Raw genomic sequence first — 19,587 nt, 5'->3', positions numbered from 1 at the left:
TTCCAGAGAAGGGCTGTTAACTTGTTTTCAATCAAAGGTGCGCACGTGGCCGTACGAAAGATAGTTCGCTAGCCAACCACAGTAGCCCATGAACATTGGGGCATGTCTATGATGAAAACCACGCCCCCTTCATCAAAGCCCAGCCTGTCTCTGCTGCAGTGCATCTCTCTCCTCTTCTATGATGGCTTTCTCACCTGTGTGATTGTTGAACGTCTCTCGGTGCAAAATGGCGGCTCTAGAAAGAAGCCCTCGCTCTTTGGGGGACTGACGCCAAAACCTGACGTTCACCAAAGATGTTTGACATCCTGAAACTTTTTTTCATATCAAACTCCACTGGAGCTGCTGGAAACATCTGGACGGTTCTTCACCAAGAAGAGAAACACAAACTGAAGCCGGGATTGAAAAGCTTTTTAGAGAGTTGGATTTTCCTTGACTTTGAACACAGGGTGGGTTAACAGCCAAGCAGGAGCAACAGCCGAGTGTCACATCGGTCTTTTTTTTATTTTATAAACGCAGCTTATGAACGACTAAATTAGGGCTGGATAATAATTCAATATTATCGTTTCTGGTCTTTCAGTGGGATTACAGTATATTGTGATGATATGCTGATTTTGGGATATCGAGATGCACAATTCTGTTGCCTGAACTGATGAGAAGGAGCTAATTGTATTTAGAAACTCAGACAAAATGAGGTATGGTAGGAATTAGGAGAAAATTTCAGATTAGTTTGACATCAGACCAAACATTACCATTCGGTTCAATATGAACATTACCGGTAATTTAATTATTTAACATTTCTCTTATGTGAGTCATATAGTCACATATTATATCAATATAGTCCAACAGAACTCTGACAACGTCCAAAAACGGCGCCACGGGAGTGTGACATTTAAATACCAACTCTGGTTGTTCGGGGCGCCTGGTCGGAGCGGAAGGGAACTGGTGGGAGTGGCGTGATCCTCCCATGTGCTACGTCCTGCCGGTGAAGCTCCCTGCCAGGTGAAAAGAAGTGACTGGCAACTGCGCATGTGTTGGAGGAAGCATGGTGCTAGTCTCGGCTCTCCCCAGATTGGCAGAGGGTGGAGCAGCAACCGGGGCAGCCAATAGGGCAGCAGGGGGAAAAATTGGCTAAGTACAATTGGGGAAGGGGGGGGGGGGGGGTTAATCATGAAAAAAGTACAGGAGTAGGCAACAAAATATGTTTTCGCCGTTCTCCCAAGTGGATTTGGATTTGACTGGATCCAATGCTGATTGGCTGAAGGAGTTGTCTGTCAAGTCAAGTACAGCCACACAACTTCCGCCCACTGCACACACTGGGTGAAAGATGGAGGCCAGACGGTCTGGTAGAACTAAATGAAATGTGAGTCCAGATGACCGGCTAGTTTACCAGGCTACTAACCCTAAACCAAGTTGCTTTAGTTGCCTAATCTTAACCAAGTTGCTTTAGTTGCCTAATCTTAACCAAGTTGTTTTAGTTGCCTAACCATAACGGTAAGATTTTCAAATTAACCAGCGTGACGTTTTTCAAATTAACCGAGGAACGGAACCGGTGGGGTGGTGTCGACAAATGGCGAAAGTGAGGCCAAGCGGTCCTGAGTAACAGTCAACATAGTTGAATGAGAATGTGTTGGATTGTCATGATATTGATTTGAACCATCTCATCCAGCCGCAGTCTGAATCAGCTCTGGCCTTTCCCGGCCTCTCTGGGTCGCCCGGTCTGACGCCCAGCTCCCTTTCCTCTTCCTCCCCCTCCTCCTCCTCCTCTCTTCCTCCTGGGTCCGTGTCTCTGCCCTGCCCCCGCCTCCTCCCGGGCATCCTGGGCCCACAGAGTGTCGAAGCTCCCGGGCGCCTGGTACCCGGGCCGGCCGGGGTCCAGCGGCTCCCTGGACAGCAGGATCCACACGGCGGGCAGGTTGCGGCTGACGGTCAGGCTGTCCAGGCCGGCCTCGGGCTCCCGCGGCTCCCACACCTCCTGGGCCGTGCTGTGGCGCAGCTCCGTGAGCTGGTGCAGCCCCTTCACACGCCGCTTCACCAGCTCTGCACATGTGATGGCCTTGGACACGCCCTTACCGCTCGCCGTGAACACGATCTGACGGCTGAGCGTTCTCTCCGGGGTGAGCGGGCGAGCCGCTGGCGCCTCCTGCACAAGGTTACTATCGTTTACTAAAATTCAACTACATATTAGGTGTGAAAAAACATTTTAGGTATCCATTAATTATCTGAAATAAAAACAAAGACTAGACTTCAGGTTCCCCCTAAAGTGAAACGAAAATGAAACAATGCCGTGTACACAAAACTAAGTAAAATAAAATACCAATACACAGAGAATGTCTTTAGTTTTAGTCTTTGTCAATTTGGCCAAATTTGTCAACACAACCAGCATGACCTGGGATTCTACTTGACTGAGTCAATTGCCTTCACAAAGTGTTGTGTTTGTATTGGAATACCTATTCTGAACTACATCTTGCCCCTGACAAATATCACCCATGTTATAATAATAAAACAATATATATTAGAAAATGTACTAATACTCAAACTAATAAAAACTAAACTCAAACTAAACATTTTTAAACAACAAAAACTAAACTGAAATGAGCAAACCCACTCTGGAAAATAACTGAAATTAAATTTTTTTTTGAAAACAATCAAAATTAAAAACGAATGAAAAATACAAAACTATAATAACTCTGCTCCCGCACCTCCGTGGCGACGCCTCCTTCATCCGTTCTCGCCCGTTTCTCCTCGCCCTCGGGCGCCCGGGGCTTGGCCTCCATGCGGCTCAGCGCGTAGCGCATCAGGTTGCGGATCTTGCTGCCGTCTCGGACGCGGACCTCGGGCGTGTCGGCGGGCAGGCCGGGGAACGGGCAGGGGCACGGCTGCTCCACCACCCGAGATTTACTGTAGTTCTCCATCTGACTGAGGCAGAGAGGAGACAACACAAGCTTCAAAGTCAACTCTATAGAGAAGTGGTTCTCAGAGTGAAGCCCAGGGGTCCTTGCCGGGGTTACAGGGGGTCCCGAACAAAAAGAGTAACAATTTATTTTAATTCCAACCATAACTAACACAATGACAGAAAGCATGACTATTTTGGTCATGGGTTTCATACACTTTGCGTAATAAACATCTAAAAGTGTAACGACCCTCCCACCCTGTCTTGCAGGAGCCTGGTGTGGTGTGGGGTCGTTAGGCTGATTGGGTGCACCTGGGCCCAGTGAACTCATTGGACTTAAGAAGACCTTCAGACCATCAGTCTCTCCCTCCTCACTGATGTGCCTTTTGTTTAATGTAGTTTGTGTTTTAGTTGTAGTTAATACATTGTAAAGGTCACTAGGTCAGTGAATGACATCCTATGGCAAGGTTTTGATTGAGCCATTGTGCTGGTTTGGTCACATAGACCTGGCAACCCTGGCCTGATGTTAGCCTTTTGGACAGAAGCATGGTGAAAACCGTGTTGCCATGGATAAACAGACACAAACACTGACAATAAAACACCAAATTGTACACAATCTGACACTTGTTGAATGTAAAATACGCCTGCTCTAGCCTAACGTTAATGGGGGTGGCGAGGCTATATCGGTTAGGCTGGTAATACTGCAGCTAGCTGGTAGCTTACAGACAGACCGCAGTCAGTGTGTCTGGAAATTATACAAAATGTAAAAACAAGTCTGTCATCATGTAACTGCAGGCTGTGGTAAACCGGCTGAACGCACAGTTTGTGATCTTACCAGAGCTACTTTATTCTCACTGGTCAGAATCGGTCACCGTCCACATGTTTACTTCTCCACACACTGTAGTGTACCGTAAACGTCATCACCGAGCGACAGTGTGTCATAAACGTCATCGCCGTGCGACCAATTGACAGTGACAGCAAAATCCGTACTAGAGAAGGAGAAATGGCTGCAAGGTTACTGCTCCGTTCGGCATTCAGAGCCGCTACAACATGCCGGGCTGCCCCGGCCCCGGCTCTGGCCCGCAGCATGGCGGCTGGAGGAGGTGAGCTGGAAAGCAACTCCGAGCAACAATTTCAGAAAGACAAGTGAAATTACTTGTTACAACTTTAGAGTTTTGTCAGGCCAAGGACAGGCGGTTAGACTGCCACACATGCTAACTAGCTAGCGTTAGCTTTAGCAATACTGTCGACAGATAGGAACGTGCATGAATGGACTCAGGAAAATGTCATTTATTTTGTAACGTCAGACCGTTCAACAGAGAAAACCAAACTTGTTTTAAGCCAAGAAACGTCTCCGTCATATTAAGTTAACGTTGCTCGTCGTCAGCATCACAGCTTAGCCACACGTTATCTTTTTGTGGGTCTTATCTGGTTTAGCCTTGTTGCAACAAATATATTGTCAATACTAACATTTAACGTTAGTGATAAAGTAGGACCATTGATTGATGCTCAAACGACCGTTAATGTTACTTAACTAACTTACCATAGCATTTGTGCAAAGGCAGAGCCTCCAATTGAAGTTAGCACGCTAGGTCACTAGCATATTGCTATTGATGTCAGGTCAGCATGCATCTCAGACTGTAACGTTAGCGATCCCCTGACGATTATATTTCCCAAACCTTTGGTGTAAAACTGTTTTTCATCCCATTACAAGTTTGCTACTAAACAGACCAGGGTTGCTAACTTTGGTCCGTTGGCTGGAGTATTTGTCTTGTCATAGACTGTAATCTTTGTTCTTGCATATTTTCACAATAATTTTCCATTTATTGGCTCAGGCTCACTTGTCATTGACGTATGGACATTGCTTGTTCGCTCTTGTACAGTATGACAAAACTACTTAGCCTAGCTAATTGTCTGCACTGATGAGAATACAACAGAGCTGATTTACATAATGTTCTTTTTCTCTTACATTAGTAGTAGTATGTGCATAGTACTGTAGCACTGAAACAATGACAAGTATTAACTCTCTCACACAGTGACAAGCCATAGATATTCGGCTATCGTTTTCACAATTATTGATTACAAGTATTTCTTAATACTGAGTTTTCAAAACCTTTAAAGGAGAATTGCGGGTTTTCACAACATTTTTCACTACATTATGTTTTACAATTTACCCTGAACAGAATTGTCTGAAAATGAAGCATTATATAGCTAGAACGGCCCACGGCCCTGGAACAGATCGAGGCTGGAGGGGCACCTATATTATCTTGAGATTAGCGGAATTTGCTGGGTATGTCAGTTGAATTAGCAGATAGCAGCCTAACAACGGCTTTCAGATTAAATTTTAACTTCTTATTATATTGACAGGGATTCCCACTGATGAGGAGCAAGCTACTGGAATGGAGAAGGCCATCATGAATGCCATGAAGGAAGGACTGGTATGTCAACTGACACCTAATATGTTAATGTTATTCTATGGCAATCTGATTTTGTAATGATATTTATATGTTATAGAGATAGCAGAGATTTGTATAACAAACATAGGCTAGCAAACATGGAGCATATAAGTGAGATAACCTGCTAAGGTGAACGGCAGGATTCAAGAACTTTAGATCAGCAGAAAAAATTTGTAGTGCTAATTTGATGAGTGTATTTACCTGTGGCTGACTGCAGTGATTAGTCTTGTAGGTTAGGTTTAGTATTGGCTACTCAGAAGATCAGCGCATTTGACCACGTCCATCTTTCTGCTTCAGGATCCCTACAGTATGATGAAGCCAAAGGCGTATGCTGGTTCCAAGGCTGATCCCCATATCGTGCCCTCCATCACCAACAAGAGGATCGTGGGATGTGTCTGTAAGTTACCTGTTCATGTTTTTTTTGTTTTATTTTGGTGGTTTGGAATAGAGCCGCAGGGATGACGTATTTTTGTAGTCAGGACTTCCTGGTTCTTCACTGTTTCTCTCTATGGGATTTTTGAATCGGTTTTTGCCGCGATGCTTCAAATAAGGTCTCTGGGCAACGCAAGCGTAATCAAACGCGAACCAGTGTTCAGCCGGATAATCTTCACACATGAGGACCACTTTCATGAGTTTTGAAGCGTAAATGATAGCCCTAGAAGTAAAAAGCTCGTGCTAAGCTAATCCAGAACTACACACAGTGTCGCATAGGCTTCCCCGTCACGTCACCACTCAACCTGGAGTGTTGTTGATGTGTGCGCTGCTGTGCACTGATTACCCCAGGCTGAACCAGGTGAGGGAAAGAGAATTTCCGTGTTCGTCCTTTGAAGTGATGACGTTATTGACATATAATATCCCCGTCGACCCAACAGTGTCTCATTTAGCCGTTTGCTAGCTAGCCGCCCTTTTAACAGCATGTAAAAGCTTCAAAACTCATAAAAGTGGTCCTCATGTGTGAAGATGATATTACTAAACACTGGTTTGCGTTTGATTAAGCTTGCGTTGCCCAGAGACCTTATTAGAAGCATCGCGCCAAAAACCAATTAAAAATCCCATAGGCGAAAACAGTGAAGAACCAGGAGTGTTAGCATCGATGATTTCTGGACTCGTTCCTGCGGCTCTCTATTCGGAGGTAGCTGAAGCCTGGAGAGATGATCTTTGTGATGTGCTAGAGCAGTGATACTCAACTGGCGGCCCGCGGGCCGCATGTGGCCCGCGATGGAATTGTAAAAAAAAAAAGATGGAACGCAACATGCAAGATACCCGCTGAATAAGTGTCCAAATGTTCATGTCATTCTGGCCAATACTCCACTTCTGTTATAGCATTTCAGTCTGGAATATGAAATATCTTTCAATAATCTATGATTTAGCTGCTAAATTGTCAAATACCGCCGTCTGCTCACTACCCAGGCACTTATGTATGTACTTAACCTAACTAACTATCTGGTGTGCACAACATTGTCAGACTAAACTCCGGCTGACACCCCAAAAACCTACAATCCGCTACAGAAAAATGTATATTGATTGTTTATTAACTGGCCCCTGCCTTCTATCATTTCACGAAAGTGGCCCCCGGGCAAAGCAAGTTGAGTATCCCTGTGCTAGAGGCAGATTGGAAGCTACCGTTTGCCTACAAGACATTTCTCCTTGTTAGAGGTGACATCAAAGCCAGATGTGCAAATCCACTTTTGGCAGTACTGGAGAAAGCTACTACTGTATGCTTATGCCTCAATGCACCAGCTCAACAGTTGGAGTCATTACATCTTACTTATATTTTATTGTTACTGCATTTTGGCATGTATTAATTTGTAGAGGCAACTAATTGGGTTTATGAAAAAACATTAAAAGAGGGTAGTTCAGATTTTTGTTATGTATGTATGAGGTACCGGTACTTGCCGACAGTCAGTGTACTACATGCAGTAGAATGCAGCTGGTGAGGTTCCACGTCCCAGTTTGGAGAAATGGAGACTGGCCGTGTGTGTCAAGTAGAGCTGTCTGCTGAGTGTGAACCACATTCTAATATACTGTCGATGGTGTGCACAGGATCACGAGCAAAAACATTAAAAAAACAGAAAAAAAAGGCTCCAGACTGTTCCCCTGGCATTCACACAATATCGCAAAAAAGTATCACACAAATGTGTTACTTGAGTTTTTTTTAAATGACGCAGCCCTATTTCGGTCAGATAAGGCTTGGCAATTTTGGACCTATATATAATTTTTCTACATACTAGCCTCGATGCGAGACTCAGCCTTCATTCTTCAGACTGAGTCTCGAAGTAGTAACCCCTGAGTTAGTCTCTCCCCAGACTCAAATATTACGTTGAATCGCTGCGCTCCGCATACTACATAAGTGAGTCTGTGCCAGTTCACAGCCACTGCTGGTTTTTGAAGGTGGGTTGAAATTGAATGAGTGACAGGTCGTAGCACCGATGAGAGAGCGGTTCGAAAAATGGGCTACGCCTCCCGTGTTGTCTGATCGCAAAATCGTTACTGATTGGGGAGGACTGAATCCACCACTGGCATATCACTTGCCAAGTGAACGGTTCCCTCCCATAACCAGCCGGCTGAGGGAAAGTGTCCCGGACCCAGAGAGAGATCTGCAGCATGCAGTAACGTGTATGAGCGTAAGAACTCTCATGGGTCTGGCATTGAGAGTACCCCTGAGTCAACTGCAGGCATCAATTAAAATGCTCTCAAGCGACTTACATGTTATCAATCACAATAGAACTTGACCTTACCCACGCCACGCACAATGTTTTTTCTTTTTTTTTTCTCAGACGGCAGCCCGTCTTTATTGTCACACAACACACTACAACACATGCATGCGGCCACTACACACACTCATGCTGACGGTGGCCGGTGAAATATGTCCTCTGCATTTGACCCATCCAGGCTTGTCCTTTCCTCCAGGGGGCAGGCCAGGAGCAGTGGTCGCTTTCTCGTACAGCGCCCGGGGAAGTGATATCTAACAATAGGGCACAAGAGTATCCCAAAATATTACATAGTTTTCAATACCAAGCCCTTATTCTCATGCCAGAGCTAAAGAAATAAGCTCAAAAACAGCCTTCTTCTTCGGCTGTGTCATTTCGGGTTTCAACTGCTCCACAGCGCCGGCTCTATCGGTTGGGAGCTCAGTGGTAACTTGGGAGGGTGTACGACACTGTTTACAATTTTGAGTTTAAACTTGGGCTCTGGCATTATAATAAGGGCTAAAACCATTTTAATCTGTGCCTGCAGTTGACTCGGGTTGCTACGTCGAGACTCTGTCTGAAGAACGAAGGCGGAGTCTCGCGGCTCGATGCCATCTACCTGCAGTACTTGTACCTGCAGACAATATTAGATCCAGAGTCTAGAGTCAGCAGTTGGTTGATATGGTGAGCTCCATTGCCTCTTGCTGACACTGAGTCCAAACAGGGTTTGTGAAAACACAATATAAAGACCAACCACCATCAATATATTCACCACCCGGACAGCAGCAGCACTGCACCATTTTCCACTCAGTGGATAGTCCTCTACCAAACTCACCCCGGCACCAAGTGACATTGTTTACAATCTGACTTGACCGTCTGCAAAACTAGGCAGTGGTGGCTTAGTTGTTTCCATGTTGCCAAACACTATAATGACAGTTTGAGTCTCCCAGCGGCAAACCAAGCAGTTTTATTAGCGAACGTGTATTGACGATGCGGTGCGGGATTGCCCTGTGTAGTTACACTGGAGGAGTCCCATAGACACATACAGTGTGGAAAATAGGGTCCAGGTAGAAAAAAAACGAAATTCTCCTTTAAGGCTACGACGAGATGAGTGATCAAAGTTGGTTGCAAAAATGACAGCCATAAATGTAACGAACTTGACATAAATGTAACTTAATCTCTCTAAGCTTATTCCGGTTTGCATCTCTCACGACTCCTTGTTTTGCTCTCTTCAGGCGAGGAAGACAACACATCTGTGGTGTGGTTCTGGCTCCACCAGGGGGAGGCCCAGCGCTGCCCGTCCTGTGGCACGCACTACCAACTGGTGGCGCACGAGCTGCCCCACTAAGAGACACACACCTATAGACATCTACCATACACCTGTTTGTCTACACAATGTTACCTTCTCTTTGAAATATTCCTGCTACCTTTAGAGTGAGATGAAGAAGGATCAGACAGTAATGTTATCAGTCTCCACATTCTCCAAGAAGAGTATTTAGATGACTAGTTATTGGACTATATTCTGTATTCTTCCTGGTCTTAAGTTAAGAGTCCTTGTCTGATTGGTCTTTGCCTTGTTTTACCATAGTACTTGATCTACTCGCTAACCTCATCAGTCTTTGCTTTACATTACCTATTTTGTTTAAACTTCCTGAAGGATCACATGGTTTGGGACACAAACGTTTCTTTTAAACATTTCCATTCAACTGCAGTTTACATTGACACATGTACTGTACAATGTTACACTCTGGTCCAGTTTTCCGTCTTATTGAACCAATAAAGGCTTGAACTCCTATTTGTCTGCCATGGGTGACATCTGACTATTTTGCAGTGGGGCTGTAACAGTCATCCAATTTAAATTGGGATACCTGGCCAGCGATGCAAGATATGACTGCAGCAATTCAAGCCTACGGGACTGATTGCAAAAGTAATTTGGTATGTGTGTAAACTGCAAATGTTCAGAGATTTCAGTTATTTTATGCAGGTGCGTTGTGTGTAATGCTAATGACAGGCTAGTGTTTTTAATTCAAGTTCAATCTGTCAAAAATGACACAAAATAAACTCTACATTGCTCTTCATGGCACTGATCAAATTGGATCAGATGAGAATTGAATGCAAATTACAATCTTTCTTACAGCATCAACGACTGAAAGACGCACCTTTCCTGCTTTAGGGGATTCATATTATTGTTCTCAGAGGGACAGATTTCACATTACGATGCAGCTGACTCAGCCCTGGACAGCCAATCATGAGAATGAGATCAGATATATGTGGTCAATACACATTTACAGATGCAACTACAAGCACACCAACCTGCTGAATTTGACCATGCTACACAAATTGTGTGTGTGTGTGTATATATATGTATATAATATATGTGTGTGTGTATTTCTGTATGTCATTTCTTGGGTCATGATCGCCACACCACTGAATGTGCAGCCAGCCCTTATACCAGCAGAGAGCGCTAGAGTCACAAATATGTCACTTTAGCCTTCTCAAGATGTTTCCATAATTACACCATCACTCAACCTTCAGCTGTCTGTCTTCAGAGGTTGGTTTGATAGTGTAAATAATACACTACAGTACAGTATATTAAAGTATATAGGCTACTGTAGAGTAGCAGTGAAATGAAAATCATGTCATACTCTACTCATGGAATGAACCACAGGTGGAATGTACCAGCACAACTTTGTAGTAATTTGTGTCAATGGAGCCCTTTAGAGTTCCAAAATAACCAAACAATCACACTATGAATAGAAAGACCATGAGTAGCATATTTGTTGCAATCAGTATGCTGCTGACTATTACTTCAACCATTATGGCTCTGAACCATGCTCTGAACCCAACCAATCACTAACCTGACTCCGCCAGATGGGGGCGGTATTGTTCACAAATTCACAATCCCTCAAATGTGAACCAACCTACAACCATCTGGCAGCGTCAGGTTAACCAATCACCACTCCCCATGCCTAAACCCAACCCAATCAGAGGCTAGTCTGGGCACCTTCCACCCCGCTTTTTGTCATGGGGGCGTAAACCCCGGACCCAGAATTAACACCGGATGGCAATGCGCCTAACAACGTCTTTGTTGCCGTTAGCTTGACGCGGTGATGTTACCTAAACTAGAGTCTGATCAAAACAAAGCTAGCGTTACATAAAACAAAACGTTTATGCAATATGGCATCTCCGCCACCACCGCCTGACACACCGGTCAAAACGGTGAAAGAGGATTCTGATACTTGGGTCAAATTGTCAAGTTAACGTGAAAGTTGACGAGCTAGAAACGCTGCCATCCGGTCTAGGGCGGGCTCTAGGCGGGAACCAGTAGGGTGACAAAATCAATTGTGGGCGGGAGCCAGGCTCTTTCTCGCCGAGAAGAGCCTGGTGACGCGAGGTTAATCAGAGGCAGAGTAGGGCGGGTGTTGTATGGGAAAACGAGTGGAACGGGACGATCCATGGTTGTTGACCGTTTCCATAGCAATGCAATGCAATGCAACAGACCAGACCACTGCTTGTTGGTCATGTTGATGTAAACATCAGCAGGTTAGTCAGGAAGCAATGCCCGTCCTTACCCCCGTGTTAACATCAACTGAAAAAAGATGGTACACGACGACTTACGAGTGGAGTGGATCCGACAGCGGGTGTACTGCTCTTTCTACCTGCCGGAGCCTGGCTGCTTCGACGCGCTGCTCAGCCGAGGAGATGGACAACACGGGGAGGACATAGCCCGCTTTCTCAACCACGTCTCCGAGGAAGAGCTGCCATCAGCCCTGCTCTTTTTCAAAAGTCTCCGTGAAGAGCAACTTGAAATTCCATTGGGTGAGTTGGCAAACCTTACCCCCACTACCACTAAACAGCTAGCTACACCCTAAAGACAAAACGTTTCTTCTTCACATAGGCTACATGATGATTAAACAACCGTTGACATTTTGAAAATGGTTCTTGGACATTCAATGGCAGCAGAAAACATGAGCTCCTGAAGATGTTGAGTGACCTTTTTTGTTATAAAATTAGATAAACATTACATTTTCTGACAAAAATTAGAACAGCCACCCTGGGCCAAAAGTAAGTGAAAATAACAGAGGTACAATAACCTAACGCCCGCCCCTGATATTTTAAGAACATTTTGAATTTGGTTCCTTGTGGAACAATTTTAGGTTCTACAATTCTACAATAAGACAATTTGAATAACTTTAAAGAGTTCTTTAAATAACTATTTTAAGATTTCTTCATGTATAGGCTATCCTTTAATGGTTCTTCAAAGAACCACTTACATGCTAGTTGTTCAAATAATCCTGTTTTATTTGAATAACTTCAAAATGTTCTATGGAGCCACTCTAAAGAACCCTTTTAGGTTCCAGGTGGAACCTTTTTTCTTAGACTGTTTTCACCAGAGCGCAACCCCACAGCACTTCCTTTTTCTCAGCATTCGGCAAACTGCAGAAATATTCACTTGACATCGTTACTTTTGTTTTTTGTATAGACGGTTTTCACGGAATGGTCAGTCCTGCACTTGAATGCTTTTTTTTTTATGTCCATAGCAAACACTGCAACAGGAAGTGAGCGGGGGTTCAATTTAGACTGTTTTTGTTGTCAAGTTAAAACCATCTATATAGTTCCCCCCTTGGGTCAGTCCCATTCATTGTCAATGCTGCCCCCTAGCGGCACAAATTCAACATTACAGGTCAACTAGTCTCGCTGGCCAGCCTCCCCTCCCTACCGTGAGAAGAGTCTGGCGGCGCAGATCTCCATTGTGGGATTGCGATGGGTGGCGCTTGGCGGCAGTGCCCTTGGAAAATGGTTTCCAACAATCCAACTTGCCATTTTCAGCGTGTAGCAACGAGCTAGTTGGCTACCAAGCTAGCTGCCGTTAGCTTGCTAGCTAGTTAGCGTTGTTGTTTTCACTGAGGCGGCAGGGCACTGTTAACAGCGACACACAGGGGGGAGGGAGTGGAAGCCGCTCTGATTGACATGGTCGGACCCAATGACAGAGCTTGTAATAAGCCGGGAGCGGACATCCGGCCGCGACTGAAACAGTCGCTCCAATCTGAAACAGTCGCTCCAATGGGGAGCAGCTGTAGAGCAGCGGAGGGCTTATCCCAGTAGCCTGTTTCCTTCCAGCCAGACGACTCTCCCGGAAGGGAGAGGAGGCTGGCCAGCGAGACTACAGGTCGACTAATGTACGGAGACCGATCCGATGATAGTCCTGAACTTTGGTGGGTTACAATAAGGAATATGCTGTAACTCATGGTGTACACTCTTCAGGTCCAGGCGACAACTCCCGGACCCAAACTACTGGAGCCGAGACAACCTGTGACTCAGAGGAGAAAAAAGAACCGGCTCCCATCACTGTGAGATTTACCTGTCATTTAAAAGATAAGTTCACCCACAAATGAAAATTCAGCCATATATACTCACCCCCATGCCGACGGGTAAAACCATTCACTTCATTGTGGGGTGTCAAACTCATACCCAATTTGGTCTCAAGTGGGCCAGATAAAGAAAATCTATGCATAATAATAACAACAACCTACTATAACTTACTACTATAAATAAGAAACACCTCCAAATGTTCCAGTTTCTTTTAGTGTAGAGAATTAGGCCTACAGGTACATTTTAAGAACACAGTTTCACATAGGGTTATCTCAGCTATCACAGGCCTGTCCTATCAAATCTACTGTCTGTAACTGTGCATTACAATTGATGGCAACTGTGCCATTCTGCTCTATTCGAGGGCAATGAAAATAGTTGAACATTTAGTGATGCATACAGAAAACATGAATAGGCTTCTTATTGTAACTTGTCGTGAAAGCTGTCAAATCCTGAGCTTGAAGGGTTGGATTGAAGGACTTCTCAGTGCAATTTTCACAATTTGCAAAGTCATCCTGTGGGCCGGATTGGACCCTTTGGCGGGCCGGTTCTGGCCCCCAGGCCGTATGTTTGGCACCCCTGGTTTAGGAGAATGCTGTAACTGTTTCCGTGGAAAACTCCACAAATGTTTTGTGGACTAATACCCCATTCAAGACAACTCGGACCGCCGGAAAAAATGGGTTCCGACCTCTAAAAAGCTAATTGAACGGCCGTTCAGGCCAGAAGTACAGCTCGGAAATTCGGGTATCATTCAGAGCTCCGGTTTCTCCGAGTTGACGTCACAGCCACATCACAATGGCAACTTGCATCGTTAATCATAATCACAAAATGATTATAAAGACGTTTGTTGACGTTTTAACACACAATTTGAGGTCTTAATGATGTAATGTTAACGTTTCATTTGTGTTTGTATCATCTGTGTTTCGCTCTGTGTGAAATTCAACATTCAGCATGTTCGGTTAGCATTGTTCACTAGTTCACTAGCATGGTAGCTACCTAGGTAGCTACCATGCTAACATGGGTTGCTATAGCAACAGTTTGGGTTTTCCCCCCGAGCGGGAGGTGCAGCGTGAACGCAAATCTGTCCGGGCCGGAGGTTCCGTGTTGAAACTTACGGCGGTCCGAGTTGTCTTGAATGCGGTATTAAAAACGTCACCTGTCCATCAGCATGGGGGTGAGTAAATCTCAGAATTTTCCTTTTTGGGTGAACCTTTCCTAAATGGTTGACATTGGAAATTGTGACAGTGTTTTGAAATCTTGTTATAGTTTATGATGAAGGTGATGATGCACCTTGCATGCTGTGTCAGGTATACATGTGATTACTGATGAGGAAGAGAGAGATAATACATTGTAAACCATCTGTAGAAAATGCTCCGTAATGGCCCACCATCAGGCCTGTTCTTGGGGCAATTGACGCCCACGAACCAAGGAGCCCACGATGCAATGAATCGATCACTGCCCGTGAGCTCTTACCTAAGATCCAGCAAACTTCACACAAACTTCCTAACACCATCAGTGTGCATTCTTGTATTTCCAGAGGACGGAGCTTCAGGTGGTCTATCACTTTGAGCTTCATGTAGCGGTGGACAGTGTCCCCGAGAGATTCATGAAATCCAGTGTCCTCTACTTTCTCAGGAACACAAAAGGTGAGTTTAGTTCAGAAGACACAGCGTTACAGAAAAGCAGCATCCAACCAAACCATTTATTAGGCATCACGCAAGAAGAGGTTAACCAAGAGATGATGCTTTGTGTTTGACTTAGAGACCATCGTTGAGCCTGTGGACATGAACGAGGCCAATAACCTGATGCCCAGGCTGATGGAGATCGGCATGCTGAATGGACACTCCCTTCTTATGCTGAAGAATATGCTCAGTCATGTTTGTAGAAAAGCAGCATCCAACATTCACATCCTATATTTATATTTCTGATTGTTTAGAATCCAAGGAACCTATAAAGAAGGAAGAGTCATCACTCAGTCACGTCACAACAACAAATTCTGCATTGGGGCCTAACCTCGCATCACCAGGCTCTTCCTGAAGAGAAGAGCCTGGTACGCATTACTACAGACAGGATGTCCCGCCCCGTGTTCCGGTCCTGAGTTCTGGTCCGCAGTGTTTTCGTTCCCCCATAGAAATGCAGCAGCAGTAGGCAGCCTAACCTCACCAGTCGCTACAAGTTAGAGAAGAAATAAGAAGCATGGTCATATACCAAACAAAGTATTCAAAGAAGTACTTGAAGAAACTTGCCGGTTCCATAAAATTACGTCTGAACGGAACGCAAGAATTGAGCGGAATATGTTCCTGGAGCACAGCACTTTGGTTCCTACGTTCCGCCCATAGCCGGAAGTCTCCGAGCGAGGTTTTTACATCCAGACTAATTTGGGCCAGACTTTGGGAACAGTTCTGTTGAAGTGAATGGCGCAGGCATGGAAAGCACCACTATAAACCATCATATCTGAGCTGTTTCACCTTTGATTGAAAAATGCCTCCACCAGATTAAAGAAAACACATCATGTGATGTTGACTGGTGTTTTTATTGGTCATGTATCACAATGCAATTAGCTAATCTACGCGCACATTTAGATTAGAACATAAATAAATCAGTCAACATTCCATAATGTGTTTTATATAATCTGGTTGAGACATTTGTCAATCAAAGGTGAAACAACACAGATATGACGGTTTATAGTGGCACTTTCCATGCCCGCCTCATTCACCTCAATAGAACTGGCCCCAAAGTCTGTCCCCAACGCAAAATTCGAACGCTGTGACATGAGTGATGTCTTGTCCTTCTTTTACAGGTTCCTTGGCAGAATCCAGGATGATCATTTGTTGTTCCTGTGTCTGTCATGTCAGGTGTACCTCCCCATGCTCTCGGTCAATCAGCTGAAGATAACTGATGGCGGCTATGGAACGGGGGCAGTGTCCCCTCAGGATAAGGGCAGCAGAGACGAGGGGGACAGGGACAGGCCAGCGGTGTCCCCTCACGATAAGGGCAGCAGAGATGAGGGGGACAGGGACAGGCCAGCGACATCTAGAGGGACGCTCATGATTCGTGACGAGCTGCTCAACAGTACTCACAAGTTCTTGGGCCACATCAGCGTGACTCTCCAACAGCTCGAAGGTGTGTTTTTATGCTGGTGATCTTACCACACACAATCGCTGATAATGTGTTTTTATGCTGGTGATCTTAGCACACACAATTGCTGATAATGTGTTTTTATGCTGGTGATCTTATCACACACAATCGCTGATAATGTGTTTTTATGATGGTGATCTTACCACACACAATCGCTGACAATGTGTATGATTGTGGGACAAAACTAAATAGTTTAAAGTTGAGCTGAACCCAAAAATGACTTTTCTTTTCTTTTAGTTCAAATACCTGGGTATGCAGTGCACCTATTTAATAATGTATGCAAAAAAGATCACAAAAATCTAATTTCTTTAGTTTTTCCACACTTTTTAACATCAAAAGTTCATTTTTCAAGATTTCATTGATAACAGTAATGTACAGTTTGCTGACGTCACCTAGTACTATCAAATTTCTACCCCATTTCAACCAATCATATCACGACATGCAGCCGTCAATCAAATCTTCATTTCAGGATCATCCAAAAGAAAGAGAAAATGGCGCCTAGTGCCTGTCATCTGGCAGAATTCCTATCCCATAAACGAACTACTAACTTGGCCAATTGTATGAAACATGAACAAAAAACAAAAACGGTAATGTCTAAGAATGCAAAGAAATGTAACTGGCTCGTTAAAATGCGCATTCCAGGAATATCGTATTTACAGCAGTGATAAAGGCGCGAGCTGAGAGCCTGCTGGTTGTCAGGGGTCGCACCTCGGAGATTCCAGGTCGATGGGCTGCACTCTCCGCTCGGCAACACGAAGGCAGCTGGCTGCCTGTGGCTCGCTGAGCTCCACTCAGCCACTAACCTCGCGTCACCAGGCTCTTCCTGAGGAGAGCACCACAACACGCTGAATCCCACTCGATTTGGAGGCGGAACACGCTGCTGTTGTTTTGGTAAAAGTAATGCAAAAGTAGTGTAATAAGTAACGAGTTACTCTACACAGAAAGTAATATTGTAAAGTAACGTATTACTTTCAAATGAAAGTAACTAGTAATAGTAGTATATTACATGAGAAAAAAGTTCAAGTTGGACCCACGCAGCGCTTCCTCCTCCCTTCTCTCAAAAAGTAGTATATTACATTTTGAAAGTAACTTGCCCAACACTGGTCATCAGTGCTCAAGTGTCGAGTCACAAATCCTGAAAATGAGTCCAGGTCTCGGACACGAGTCGAGCATGTAATACTCATGCTTACTTTAATTTCTTTTCACGAAAAAAACACTGAGATCTACAGTAAATGTGAGCTTCTTCATTGCAGGTGAAATTAAGCTGGACATCCCTGAGCTATTAGACCTGGAGCCGGAGGTGGATGTGCTGCTGTCCATTCCAGCGGTGGTGGAGAAATTGGAGCAGTGTGTGATGAACTGGCAGACTCAGATTACCATCGTTATTGAGGAGCAGCAGAACAAAAGGCCACAGGTTTGTGACTGGGTTTAGTCTGAGTTTACCCACAGAGGCAGGGTGGTATAGTCTGAGTTTACACACAGAGGCAGGGTGGTATAGTCTGAGTTTACACACAGAGGCAGGGTGGTATAGTCTGAGTTTACACACAGAGGCAGGGTGGTATAGTCTGAGTTTACCCACAGAGGCAGGGTGGTATAGTCTGAGTTTACACACAGAGGCAGGGTGGTATAGTCTGAGTTTACCCACAGAGGCAGGGTGGTATAGTCTGAGTTTACACACAGAGGCAGGGTGGTATAGTCTGAGTTTACCCACAGAGGCAGGGTGGTATAGTCTGAGTTTACCCACAGAGGCAGGGTGGTATAGTCTGAGTTTACCCACAGAGGCAGGGTGGTATAGTCTGAGTTTACCCACAGAGGCAGGGTGGTATAGTCTGAGTTTACCCACAGAGGCAGGGTGGTATAGTCTGAGTTTACACACAGAGGCAGGGTGGTATAGTCTGAGTTTACCCACAGAGGCAGGGTGGTATAGTCTGAGTTTACACACAGAGGCAGGGTGGTATAGTCTGAGTTTACCCACAGAGGCAGGGTGGTATAGTCTGAGTTTACCCACAGAGGCAGGGTGGTGTAGTCTGAGTTTACCCACAGAGGCAGGGTGGTATAGTCTGAGTTTACCCACAGAGGCAGGGTGGTATAGTCTGAGTTTACCCACAGAGGCAGGGTGGTATAGTCTGAGTTTACCCACAGAGGCAGGGTGGTATAGTCTGAGTTTACCCACACAGGCAGGGTGGTATAGTCTGAGTTTACACACAGAGGCAGGGTGGTATAGTCTGAGTTTACCCACAGAGGCAGGGTGATATAGTCTGAGTTTACCCACAGAGGCAGGGTGGTATAGTCTGAGTTTACCCACACAGGCAGGGTGGTATAGTCTGAGTTTACACACAGAGGCAGGGTGGTTTAGTCTGAGTTTACCCACAGAGGCAGGGTGGTATAGTCTGAGTTTACCCACACAGGCAGGGTGGTATAGTCTGAGTTTACCCACACAGGCAGGGTGGTATAGTCTGAGTTTACACACAGAGGCAGGGTGGTTTAGTCTGAGTTTACCCACAGAGGCAGGGTGGTATAGTCTGAGTTTACCCACAGAGGCAGGGTGGTATAGTCTGAGTTTACCCACAGAGGCAGGGCGGTATAGTCTGAGTTTACACACAGAGGCAGGGTGGTATAGTCTGAGTTTACACACAGAGGCAGGGTGGTATAGTCTGAGTTTACCCACAGAGGCAGGGTGGTATAGTCTGAGTTTACCCACAGAGGCAGGGTGGTATAGTCTGAGTTTACCCACAGAGGCAGGGTGGTATAGTCTGAGTTTACCCACAGAGGCAGGGTGGTATAGTCTGAGTTTACCCACAGAGGCAGGGTGGTATAGTCTGAGTTTACCCACAGAGGCAGGGTGGTATAGTCTGAGTTTACACACAGAGGCAGGGTGGTATAGTCTGAGTTTACACACAGAGGCAGGGTGGTATAGTCTGAGTTTACACACAGAGGCAGGGTATTATAGTCTGAGTTTACCCACAGAGGCAGGGTGGTATAGTCTGAGTTTACCCACAGAGGCAGGGTGGTATAGTCTGAGTTTACACACAGAGGCAGGGTG

At 45.2% G+C, this 19,587-nt stretch overlaps 3 protein-coding genes across 3 annotated transcripts in view; 2 read left to right on the top strand and 1 right to left on the bottom strand.

Annotated features, from left to right (window-relative positions):
- Positions 1-1,678: 1,678 nt before the first annotated feature.
- On the bottom strand, positions 1,679-3,778 carry rpp25l (ribonuclease P/MRP 25 subunit-like; the record flags this gene model as incomplete). The annotated part of the gene is made up of 3 exons (XM_083638047.1): positions 3,726-3,778; positions 2,700-2,916; positions 1,679-2,140 (listed from the first exon to the last, which is right to left on the bottom strand). Exons 2-3 carry the CDS (start codon positions 2,910-2,912, stop codon positions 1,679-1,681), a joined length of 675 nt encoding a protein of 224 aa, XP_083494173.1. The 5' UTR covers positions 2,913-2,916; positions 3,726-3,778.
- Positions 3,779-3,860: 82 nt separating this feature from the next.
- cox5ba (cytochrome c oxidase subunit 5Ba) lies at positions 3,861-9,846 on the top strand. Its single transcript, XM_083638665.1, has 4 exons — positions 3,861-3,993; positions 5,258-5,328; positions 5,644-5,743; positions 9,272-9,846. The coding sequence occupies exons 1-4, from the start codon at positions 3,894-3,896 to the stop codon at positions 9,382-9,384; spliced, it is 384 nt and encodes a 127-aa protein (XP_083494791.1). The 5' UTR covers positions 3,861-3,893; the 3' UTR covers positions 9,385-9,846.
- Positions 9,847-11,635: 1,789 nt separating this feature from the next.
- The window catches only part of dnah10 (dynein axonemal heavy chain 10), a gene marked incomplete at its 5' end in the record, with an annotated part of 73,663 nt that continues 65,711 nt past the window's right edge, over positions 11,636-19,587 (top strand). The window contains 6 exons of the mRNA XM_083638108.1: positions 11,636-11,855; positions 13,302-13,387; positions 14,944-15,052; positions 15,168-15,283; positions 16,262-16,529; positions 17,798-17,958. Coding sequence (XP_083494234.1) covers positions 11,636-11,855; positions 13,302-13,387; positions 14,944-15,052; positions 15,168-15,283; positions 16,262-16,529; positions 17,798-17,958 — 960 coding nt within the window. The remainder of the gene's footprint in view (positions 11,856-13,301; positions 13,388-14,943; positions 15,053-15,167; positions 15,284-16,261; positions 16,530-17,797; positions 17,959-19,587) is intronic.

This window comes from Poromitra crassiceps, assembly GCF_964638095.1.
Source record: "Poromitra crassiceps genome assembly, chromosome: 6".
Lineage (NCBI taxonomy): Eukaryota > Metazoa > Chordata > Actinopteri > Beryciformes > Melamphaidae > Poromitra > Poromitra crassiceps.
This window is presented reverse-complemented; position numbering and strand designations above follow the sequence as displayed.

Bases quoted from the DNA above. Each gene is read 5' to 3' on its own strand.
- cox5ba (XM_083638665.1), top strand. From the start codon at position 3,894: ATGGCTGCAAGGTTACTGCTCCGTTCGGCATTCAGAGCCGCTACAACA. The intron at 5,329-5,643 runs GTATGTCAACTG...TTTCTGCTTCAG, and splicing joins ATGCCATGAAGGAAGGACTG to GATCCCTACAGTATGATGAA. The intron at 5,744-9,271 runs GTAAGTTACCTG...TGCTCTCTTCAG, and splicing joins GAGGATCGTGGGATGTGTCT to GCGAGGAAGACAACACATCT.